The following is an 11,947-nucleotide window of genomic DNA, read 5'->3' as shown; positions in this document are numbered from 1 at the left end:
GTGTGTGTGTGTGTGTGTGACTAAGTCCACACTTAGACTCTTAAAGTTGAAGATTGAGCGTAAGCTGCAGTGTTTAGTCTTTTTGTGGTTAAATTTAGCCAGGGCACTGGAGGGTGTGCTCTGCTAATTTTGAGCACAAGTCTAGGAATTTCGTGCCTGAGCTCAGACTGTGGTATTTTCCAATAACAGCCTCAACAGTCGGCTGCTGATTTTAGCTACGTTACAACACTGACAGGTGACAAATCGTCAGCCTGGTAACTTTGGGAATATTTTGCATTAGCTCTGTTTTTTTATGTCAACCATTAAAAACATTCCAAAAATTCACTTAATGTCCATTACCAGAAGGTCTTGATACAGTGATCATAATCTAATCTTAGGAGCAGATCTAGAAATATTTATAATAATCATCATTCATAATAAGTGCCACAGAGTCATAAGCGAGAAACATATGTCATGATTTGGTCAATATCAATATAACACTCTTTTTGTGTCGCAGCATAGTTGTTTAAATTTCATACAATCACTGTGTAACAGACTTACTCTTAACAGACTAAATGTAGAGTAAAATGTTCCTTAGTAGAGAAATCTTAATATTCCATTTTAAGTAGTTTTTGCACATTTTATACAGTTTACTTTGATGTGGGGGTGTTTTTTGAAATGTCCGTAGTCCAGCCTGTTTAAGCTAAACAATTTGTTTAAATAAACAATTTTATTATATATTTCTTTATTTTTTTAAAAAGTTTTAATAATTTAGGTATTTCAATTATTCATTTAGCTATTTTCACAAAAAATATCAAGCTACTAAAATGAGCCTATGATTTTCCTGTCCACCCTGTCATCTTGGGACAACCCCACCCCTTTAAGAAATTAACATATGACATCAATTACATCAAAACATTGTTTGACTGCTGAAACATGCTGCGTGTAAAGTAATTAAGTATATCATTTCACTTAATATTTCTCACACTTTTTTCATATTTAGCTGAGGTAACGCGTAAGCTGTCCACCCTGCCCCGTAAAATATTAAGGTAATTAAAATCATTTTAGAAAATGAAAATCAATCAGTATCTTTTAACCAGAAAAAGGACATCGTTATGAAAAATGTAACATGTTTGCAACTCTACATTGCAACTTTACATTAAAGGCCAATTGTCCCTAAGTTGTCCACTAACACTGTCCACACTAACACTGAATGCAATCAAATCCTCACAGCAAAGCATCAAAATGTAACAAAATATTTTCCCTAGACAGTAGAGAAGTTTACAGCAACAAAACAGGATAACCTCTTTTTAATACCCTTGATTTCAGAGAAACAATAAATAACTAGGTCTTCCAAAACTTTTGTCCATATAGTCTATATCATCACTGTCACACAAGATCTCAATATTTGCCATTATTTCATTTTATGACATTATGATGAAGTAATCAATAGAAATGCTATAAAATGACTTTCATTACAGTGAGTAGTGGTGGGACAAAATATTGAAATTTCAATTGTTACATGTTGTATCACTTTCTTTGGTGAAACATATCGATGCATGGTGTCAAATAGCAATATTTTTTATTGAAAGATTGGGGCTCTAAACTCCCCAAGACTCGCCCCCATTTTGATGTACCAAACTTACTGCTAATGAGTAGCAGCTTTGAAGTAATCTGATTGAATTTTGTCTTGCAATATAATATGTAGAGTATGACAAAATCACAGCTTCATTAAATCATTGTTATCTTAGGCAACATATTGTAGTATATCGTACTGTGAGATGCCCTGTGATAGCATTGACTTCACTAAATGTTTACTTACGCTACCTCCCGGCCGCTGCACTCCAAACATTCACACAAAGCAATCCAGACAGTTCTCATACAGAGTTCCCCAATGGTGGAACAAACTACCTTCCACTACCAGATCAGGAGAATCTCTCGCTATCTTTAATAAACTCCTGAAGACAGAGCTCTTCAAAGAGCACTTACTCTCTTAACACCTCTAACACACTAACTACTTCTAACCTCAATTCCTTCCTCCGCTCCTTGATGTAATGTAATGTAAAAATATAAGTATTTTGTCTGTGTAACAGCAATAATAAACCCCAAACTTCCAGCAGAAAAAGTGAAGGCAATAAATACAGAACTCTGTCGTTTATTACAAAAGTTCAACAAATGAGATTCTTGGATTTCTCCCTCTGAATCACAGTGATTGTACAGTGATGGTGCATTGTACTAATGATTGTCAATGCATTTAGATGGACAATGAGGTTGGTAGAAGTAGACTGAAATAAATACAACAAACTCAATAAAATACTCACACTAGAAAATACTCAAAACTCATAGTTCATAGTTCAGTTCTCCTCACTTTTTGTTCTGTTATTATCAGTGCATAAAAGTTCATTAGTCTACTTCTCTTCAGCGTCCAAGTACTCATCTAGAAACTCCAAGACTTCCCCCTGAAAGATACAGACATACAGACAGATTAGGACAAAAAACTTCATCTCTTACACATTATAATAAAGGAGTTCCATATTCTGCTGCTAGTGCTGAGGTGATGGTGCTGAAAACATGAGCACACTCTGCCTCCCAGTGGCTAGAAGTATTTTATCAGGCGGCCCACTCAATCAAGCCCAATCCCAGCCCAATCAAGCCCAGCCCAGCTCATGACTGAGGACAGACACTGTGGATTAGGATAAGCAGTAATTAAAAGTCTGCAGGGCTCAAAATTATTGGGTTCAGCGTGGTACCTTTAAATCAGTCGTCCTAAAAGTGTCATTTCAGTGGAAAATCTAATTATACTCTGGTAAAATAAGAGTCCATATAGTACTGCAAACAGGGTATTTGGTACAAAATAACATACATATATATTTCTCATTATATATATTGATGATATAGTTTATTATAAAACTATTTAACCAGATAAAGTACCATTTGACGATTCTTCAGTCAGAATCGCGGTATTTAGGTCATAACAGAATCTTGTGTCTTTAGTTCTGTAATCTAACTTTAGAGTGATATAAGAATTTGGTATCTATTCAGTTGTGGTTAATTTGAGCAATCTTCTGATCTGATCAGCAATACTGGCATTTTGGCAGGAACGGATGCCACATAGCATCGGTAATGCATCATGCGCAGGACTGCTGTAATCATCTGCATTACATATATGTACTTTACTTTTTGTACTCAACCACACAGAGTCCAACACTGCCAAACTCTAAACATCAGCTGGAGAGTCTGTGAATTTCTGTTTAGAACAAACAACTATACTAAGCTAAAAGTTGATACTTACTGTACTGAGTTATTTACTCTTTTTAGTTTTACTAAGTCCACAAACATCTACAGTACCAGTCACAAGTCTGCAAACATCTTTTCTCATTTTCTGATATGTTTATTTTATGATTTTTTTTACATTGAAATTTAATATTAAATATATTAATGCTATACAAGAACACACACATAATTATTTTGTAAACAAAAAGTTTTAAAAAAGGGTATGGTGGAGGACAAACACTTTTTTGTTTACAATTCAAGATGTCTCTTTTGATTGTTTTGATGTCTTTAAAACAGCTATAGCAAGCCTCTGACCCTCAATGACTGGGCTACAAACTCTTAATTAAAATACCAGCTAACAACTTGTCTGGAAAATTCCTTTAATTTTGAAGAAACCTTATACGTATAATTAACTATACTTCTAATAACTAAGATGTATGTTTATAGCTTGAGTTAATAACTACAATTTAACATATTTATTCTGATAACTACACACATAGACATGCACTCTGTTCATCCTCACCTCATCATCCTGCCGGAGTTTTTCTTTAGCGAATTCTAACAGCTGCAGCTGGAGTGTTGTCTGATTGTAGTACCGTTGTGCTTCCTGTTAAATTATTAAAACATTCAGAAATCATATTTTTGTTATAATTTAATTGTATTTATGCATATAGTATCTTGTACGTGTTAATGGATTCCTGTAATGATGAAGTTATAAAACACTGACCGGTCTGGGCAGGAAATCCTCCTCAGTGAGTCCCCACTTCTCTTTGTGGTATCGATAATATACCATATTATTCTTCATCACTTCATCATCAGAGTCAAAGAGCAAGTAGCTCGCCACACACGGCACTGCATTCTTCAGATCATTCACTGAGAACAAGATGACACACACGCACGGTCAGTAAGTTAATATGCAGGGGGTATACAGGGGACATGCAGGGGACATCAAGTCAAATTGACCTTCAATCCTCCACACTGGCCTAAGGAAAAATGTCCAACATTGTTTATGGCAGGTTTAGTAATGGTGTTAAAAGTGCAAGACTGGGCTGGATTCTGACCCTCAATCCTCCACACTGGCCTAAGGAAAAATGTCCCACATTTAACAGGTAAAATGTTAAATACAGATATGAATACAGATGGTGCCTCTTGTTTGTAATCTGTCTTCATTGTCTGTATTTTGTAAAAGCTTTTGGATACAAACAGAACAGAGCAGTACCACTAAAAATCATAGGGGAGTGTACCCCCCAATAGTTCAAGCAAAACAGGAGCACTTCCCTTTTTAACACAACAAAGATAAAACTCATTATCTGTTCATCCTCGCTTTCAGACACACTGTAAAAAACAACTGCCCAAAAATAAAAAGTCAAGATTCATATAAATGACTGCCATTCAGTGGATGTATTGCTAAACATGTCGACATAAAGGAAGCACAGGAGTATGTGGGCAGTGACTGTAGCATTGTTAAAATGGATATATTAATTTTTTATATAAAGTGTAGAGTCTTTTGACTTACATTTATAGTAGGCAAACTGAAGGTAGTGATACATGGTTGCCACAAATTTCTCCACAACAAACCCACCAACAACTGGTGTCAAATCACTCTCACAGCGAACCTTCTGTTCCAGAACCTCGGTATAATGATCTACAGACACAGAAAGAGGTGTTAAAAACATCAAACCACTGGTATTCACTTAAATTGAGAAGAAAAAGGAGAGAAATATTTATAGACAAATTGTCTAGCCTGATCATAAAAGCACTTGTTTCTGGGAAATACAAATTATTCGAGACAATGCACAAGCGAATATAATCAACCCTAACCAATGGCAGATATAAATCGCAAACACTAAATAATGGCATTTATAACTGCAGTTTTATATTAGAATTTACAGAAATTGTACTTAGAAATTGTAGGACTAAAGATATTTCACAGAGATTTCAAATTGATGAAGTGCATACAGTCATGTTTTACAGAAAGAAAATAATACTTTACATTTTTGACATCAAAATAAATGAAAAAATATCAGAAGTGATAATTCAAACCATTATTAAGCAATAATGTAATTAATTAACTGCAATGCAATTATTAAGTAATTACTTAATTGCTTACAACAATATTGAAACAACCGTAAAATAGTTATATGGATTCATGATTATTTTAGCGTTATTGTTTAAGAAGAATTGTCTCTTAAGCATGTTTATTTTATAATCTGATATATGCTCATACTTAATGAATCTAACTGATTCTAATGTAGATGATTTTAGTAGATTAGGAAAGTGTAAGCTTACCTGCAATGGAGGGGTAAAAATCTTTAAAGTCTCTGACTTCTCTGGCCCCTTCAGAGGCAGCGATGCATTCATCATACACCTTAAAGAAGTCTCTGAGTGCCAGCTCCATGTCCGACACCGAGGTTCGGTAATTATCACCGTTATACGCCCGCACAGATCTGATGAACAGCGCCTGTGGAATAAAACACCTTCAGTTAGAAAATCTGTTAACCTATTGTTGCAGTTTTGTAAAAAAAAATGTATTTCCATGTTTTTTATTGAATATGGCCGTTTACACTGTATCAAAATTTCATGATGTATTGATCGGCCTGTCATGAAAACTATGATTATATTATACAGTATATGGACATGACCGCAGTCATTTTTTCTAACCTAGACACTGCCCATTGTGTTTATTTCACCAGGTGAATCCATTAATATGAATGAGCCGCCAGGATGTTGACTTTCATTTTATCCTACTAATTAAAATGTCATTGCTTTTTAAAAGGTTGTAATTGCTTCATTATGTCATTATATTATCATTAGTATTAGTGAAATAAAATATTCTTAAAATGAAAGCAGTACCATTTATCTCAGTTATTTCACATAGAATATACACTGCCTGGCCAAAAAAAAAGTCGCCACCAAAAAAAAAAAAAAAAAAACACTCTAATATTTAATTGGACCACCTTTTGCTTTGATTGCTTTATGCCTTCATTGTGTAATTGTTTCAATAATCTTCTGCAATGTCACAAGATTTATTTCAATCCAGTGTTGCATTTATTTTTCACCAAGATCTTACAGCATTGATGATGGTAGTGTCTGACCGCTGCACAAAGTCTTCTTCATCCAGCACATCCCAAAAATTCTTAATGAGGTTAAGTTCTGGACTCTGTGGTGAAAAATCCATGTGTGAAAATCTCATGCTCTCTGAATCACTCTTTCACAATTCCAGCACCATGAATTCTGACATTGTCACCTTGAAATGTACCCATGTCATCAGGGAAGAAAAATTTCATTGATGGAATAATCTGGGGCCTCATGTACTAAGACTTGCGTGGACTTCCTACTAAAATGTTCCGTATGCTCAGATCTGAAAAGTTCCGTACGCACAAAAAAATCCGGATTTATCAAACCGTGCGTAGGCAGAATTCCACGTACTTTCTCTTAGTACATCACAATCAACTTGAAATCGAGCGCAAATGCACGAAAGCATCACACTTGCCACGAATCCTCCCTCAATTACGCAGAGTATAATGTTATATTATTATTATTATTATTATTATTATTATTATTATTATTAATAATAATAATAATAATAATAATATTATATATGCATAGCGTATAATTACCCATGTTTTAAGTTTTATTATTCTAAGATAAATGCTTTCATTTAAATGCTTTAAATGAGTTGCCTACCAAAAAGACACACGTCACGCACTTAGCTTGTTTTCTTATGCTCTTGGAAATCTAAAACTGCTTATAAGCCAGTCATCATCATGGGCCAAAAAAACATAATGGTCACGGAAAATGCGCGCTCAATGAATTCGGCCATTAGCAGTATTTTCCAGTAATGCCAACGCTGCATCTCCAACAACTCCAGCGCAAACCTGATCTAGACTAAGTGGAAACACGTTAAACGATTATTTCTGTAAGACAATGAAACTGTCTGATTAATTTACTTTATTTTACCCAATAATGCTTACTTCAATGTGTGCATAAAGGATATCTTAATAGTTGTAATTTCAATGCATCGCCTCTAAGTGTCGCCAAATGACAAAAACACAATACATACGCACAAAAAAAAGGCGTACGCCCAAAACAAAACTTCCGTGGGGGAACGCACTTTCACACGTTCAAGTCAAATTTAGTACATCAGACCGTGAGCGTGAAATATGGCGTACGCAATGTTTTTGTGCGTACGCACCTTTAGTACATGAGGCCCCTGGTCTATATTCAGTATATTCAGGTAGTCAGCTGACCTCATTCTTTCAGCACATACTGTTGCTGAACCTAGACCTGACCAACTGCAGCATCAGCCCCACATCATTTACTTACTTAAATCCAGGTGGCGACTTTTTTTTTAGGCCAGGCAGTGTTTTGTCTTATGAATGGATCAATAAAAATTTAAAATTAAATATCTTGCTTGATATCTTTCAATTTGACTTCCACTGTATGTTAAGAAGTTAAGAAGTCACTTGTTGGAAATATCAGGTGTTTTTTTATAATTGCAACAATATAAAGCACCAATCAGTTTAAACAACATTTAACCCACCCCAACACACAAATACACTGTGTGCATACACAGACCCACTTACGCATGGCAAAGGAAATTCCTACACAGTAGATTATAAGATTAAGCTACAAATACCAAAATAACCTAATTCTTCACAATTTCAATACAAGATCACTCTGTTAATCATCCCAGAGGAGGAACATGCTCCTCAGAAAGTGCTAATGACTATTCTAAAACGTGTATAAAAGAAAAATCATGTGATGTGTGTGTTTCACCTCATATGATTTGGTCTCCAGGTCTTTGATATGCTCTTCAGCTCCAGGCAGACTCTTGTAGTAGTTCATGTTCCTTTGCATCATCTCATCATCCGGATGCTTTAGCAGAAAGGTGTGTGCCGCAGATACAGCCTTGGCCAGGTTATTACTCTAAAACACACACACGCACACACACACACATCCAATTATTAATTATACATCCCTTTAGTTCTGTGTCTCTGAATTACAGTTTACTGAACCCACTCCCCTGTATAATTCTGTAATACATTCTCTGACCCAGCCTGTTGCACTTTAGAAACGGGTGGAAAGTGCTCAGCACTGGAGTTAAATCATGATGATTTTTTTTATATAATGTAAAGAACAACTATTAGAAGTGACAAACTCTGTTTAAAGGGTGAAAAAATAAGAGGTCATCTACTGAGCAAACTAGAATGTTTTAGAGGGGGTGTGACTCAAACTGAAAACATAAATGGATGGAACAGAACCATAAATTTTCATAAATCTTCATAAATTTTCAATATTCTAAATTTAAAGTTAAAAAAAACATTGATAACAATTTTTACATTATTCTTTACACTATACATCTGTAATATGGTTCTGCATGAAACCAAATATGGTTCTTCTATGGCATCATCCACAAAAACGTTTATTAAGGTGCTAATTATTACATTTTATAGCAGGTCCAGCACTGAGATGTGCTACTTTGTATTCCTCAAAATAAAAGTGCCTAAAATGGTTATTTGAGTGATGACACATTAAAAAAAAAGATGTATGTATGAAGAACCTTCAACTGGTTACACAATTATGTTGATGTCTTTAAACCATTAAAAGGTTCTTCACACTTAAACACCTGTAACATGATTGTTTCTATGCATGGTTCTGGAAAATTCCTGACTCGCACATTCTAGTAAGTCCCCTGCTGTATTTTAGAGCCTCCACTCAGGAAGAGATGCTAATCTCTTAGATCACTGTAAGAAAATGTGCAGAGTTATTTAAAACCTTTAGAGGTTCACACGTATCTAACACGTTTTTTAATGTAACCAGAAAGTGTCACTTTTCAGTGCAGGTCTGGTTCGGGACCCGCTGTAAAAAAAAAAAACATTGACTTCTTGAAAATTTTTTGAAAGATTTTTTTGTTATGCTTTTCAAAACAGATCCCTCACTGAGAGCTGCTTTTTTAGTATTTAAAATAAAAGTGATGCCACAGAAAAAGAACAAGAAGCACCTTTACTTTGCGATAGGTATCATGACGATACAGGAGTTACAATTCAATATATTGCAATATATAGTAAGTGTACAGTAAATGTACTGTAATTGTAAAGTAATGTACTGTAAGGGTACTATACAGCTCTGGAAAAAAATAAGAGACCATTTAAAAAGTTAAACGAGTTTTTTTGATTTTATCAAATTGAAAACCTCTGGAATATAATCAAGAGGAAGATGGATGATCACAACCATCAAACCAAGCTGTACTGCTTGGATTGTTGCACCAGGAGTGGAATGAAGTTATCCAAAAGCAGTGTGTAAGACTGGTGGAGGAGAAAATGCCAAGATGCATGAAAACTGTGATTAAAAACCAGGGTTGTTCCACCAAATATTGATTCCTGAAGTCTGACACTTTATGAATATTAACTTGTTTTCTTTGCATTGTTTGAGGTCTGAAAGTTCTGCAATTTTTTTTTTCAGCCATTTCTCATTTTTTTGCAAATAAATGCTGACAATATTAGTGGTTAGTGGTTTATAGAATAAAACATCAATGTTCATTTGACCTAAACATACCTATAAGTAGCAAAATCAGAAAAACTGATTCAGAAACTGTAGTGGTCTAATTTTTTCCAGAGCTGTTTATTTACTATAAGTGTACTGTAAATGTACTGTAAGTGTGTAGGCCCTATGCTGGGGGGTTTGGATGGATGAATGGGGGTCGCACTGCTGCACATGCGCATTAGAGCTACACAGATACTTACTTTGAAGTAGGCGAACTGCAGGTACTTGTAGGGCTCGCGCTTCTCGAAGTCCTCCACGGTCTCGCGGCTGGGCAGGGTCTGGCGGAAGGCGGGCAGGCCCTGTTTGCAGCGCTTCAGGCACTGCGCGCGCTTCATCACGTTCCCGAAGGCGCGCAGCTCCGGAAACGAGTCGAAGTGGCTCTCGTCGTCCAGCCGCACCGAGCTGCAGTTCAGGTTACAGAACGCCTCGCTGTCCCGCAGCAGCCGGTACAGCCGCAGACTCACCTCCATGTACTCCACCGTCTCCGGCCACTTCTCCGACGAGTACTGGTCCAGCGCGTGGCGGTACGCGGAGTCCAGCGACATGAGCTCGTGCCGCGGGAAGCTGCGGAAGCTGTACTTCTCGTACTGCGCAAGAGAGACGCACGGGAGCGCGAGGAGGAGCAGCGCGCAGTACGGGACAGGACAGGAGGCCATCTTGGTCCAGTGTGAGAGTTTGGAGAAAAGTTTGGGAAGAAGGAGGAGGAGGTGGAGAGGGGGGTGGGGAGGTGGTGGTGAGGGTAGGGTGGGGTGGTGGTGGAGAGGAGGCGCCCTGCTGGCCCTCCACGTCCTCACGGCCTGCCCCTCTCCACCCTCCCCCCAGGCAGTCCCAGCGCCACCACACATCTGCACTCATCTGTCTCAAAAAGCACAGAAAATCACTGCCAAACACAGCAACCTATAAAAAGAATAGGACACGTATGGAGTAAAACTGGGGAACTACAGTAAATCCAGCTGTTATGAAACATCAGGGCACTTGGGACATATACAGGACCATTTGGCCAAAATTAAGACACAATTCTTTAGGGGTGGGAGTCACAGGGCATCTCACAATGCAATTTTATCATGATACATTGCCCATGATAAAATGACATTTGATATCACAATGCTGTGATTCTGCAATACCCAACATATCACATTTAACCCATGATGGCCGACGTTTCATATTTTGCCGGCTGCAGGAATCACAAACCTGGCTGGCTACTGTGAGCAGCTAGTGGGAGGGAACTCTTGAGGCAGATTCGGACAACAGTGTCCTCCTTGTACTTTCCTGCATTTACCGTCACAGAATTTATGGGAGTGCTCAGAGTTTTTCATTGCATTCATATTCATAATCAGTTGTTCTCTGGGGGCCCGAGTTCAGCTTAAGGACCTGAGCGATTGATTGGTTTGCTTGCCTTGTTGCAACGGGCCTGATCACAAGACAGAATAATCTCAAGAGAATAATATACTTACATTAAAACTGGCATTAAAGTTTTTACATTTGCCTAATCGCCCCTTTGTGTGACTTATCACCCCATCCCACTAACTTGCTTTGTCTATTAATCATATACTGTTACTTTAGTTTATAGTTTGAGTGTGAACTGTGGTTACTATACTAGTAGTAAGTAAACTAGTATAGTAGTGATTTACAGTGTATGTGTTTCAGTGTTTTAATTTAACTCAACTGTATGCTGAGATACAGTTGCCCTACAGTATATCAAGATAAATTAGGTCAAGTGTGCAAATAGAATCATATGTATATATAATAGTTTAGTAAACTGGAGAATAGGTTATACAGTTTAAACACTCAGTATAGTAAGTTCCAGTTAATTTCAATTAGAATAACATTGGAGTAAAATAAGCTAACTTTTTCATTGTTCACTGAAGCTCAGTTGGACACAAAGGCACATGCTTATAACTGATTCATCACTCAGGAGGACTTGTGTGGACTAGACCAGGAGCCTGTGGGCTTGACTCTGTAGGTTTCTGGTCATCTATAACTCTCTGCTGCTGCTGCGACCCCCATCCACAGGCCCTCCTCCTCCACACTGTGCCACGTAGGAAACGCCGGGCTCATCCCGCGCCCATGCGCGACTTCTGAGTGAAATCTGACACTGGCTCGTATTATTTATCTTTCTCCACCCGTATTCAGGGTAAATCTGTGCTTT

At 37.2% G+C, this 11,947-nt stretch overlaps 1 protein-coding gene across 1 annotated transcript; it reads right to left on the bottom strand.

Annotated features, from left to right (window-relative positions):
* Nucleotides 1–2,118: 2,118 nt before the first annotated feature.
* Nucleotides 2,119–10,655, bottom strand: LOC103030436 (cartilage associated protein). Its single transcript, XM_007245661.4, has 7 exons — nucleotides 9,999–10,655; nucleotides 8,032–8,181; nucleotides 5,542–5,713; nucleotides 4,769–4,897; nucleotides 3,980–4,125; nucleotides 3,776–3,859; nucleotides 2,119–2,438 (listed from the first exon to the last, which is right to left on the bottom strand). Exons 1-7 carry the CDS (start codon nucleotides 10,641–10,643, stop codon nucleotides 2,388–2,390), a joined length of 1,377 nt encoding a protein of 458 aa, XP_007245723.3. The 5' UTR covers nucleotides 10,644–10,655; the 3' UTR covers nucleotides 2,119–2,387.
* Between the last annotated feature and the right edge of the window lie 1,292 nt (nucleotides 10,656–11,947).

Source organism: Astyanax mexicanus, chromosome 3 (assembly GCF_023375975.1).
Source record: "Astyanax mexicanus isolate ESR-SI-001 chromosome 3, AstMex3_surface, whole genome shotgun sequence".
Taxonomy (NCBI): domain Eukaryota; kingdom Metazoa; phylum Chordata; class Actinopteri; order Characiformes; family Acestrorhamphidae; genus Astyanax; species Astyanax mexicanus.
The sequence above is the reverse complement of the archived record's forward strand: the minus strand, read 5'-3'. Positions and strand labels throughout refer to the sequence as shown.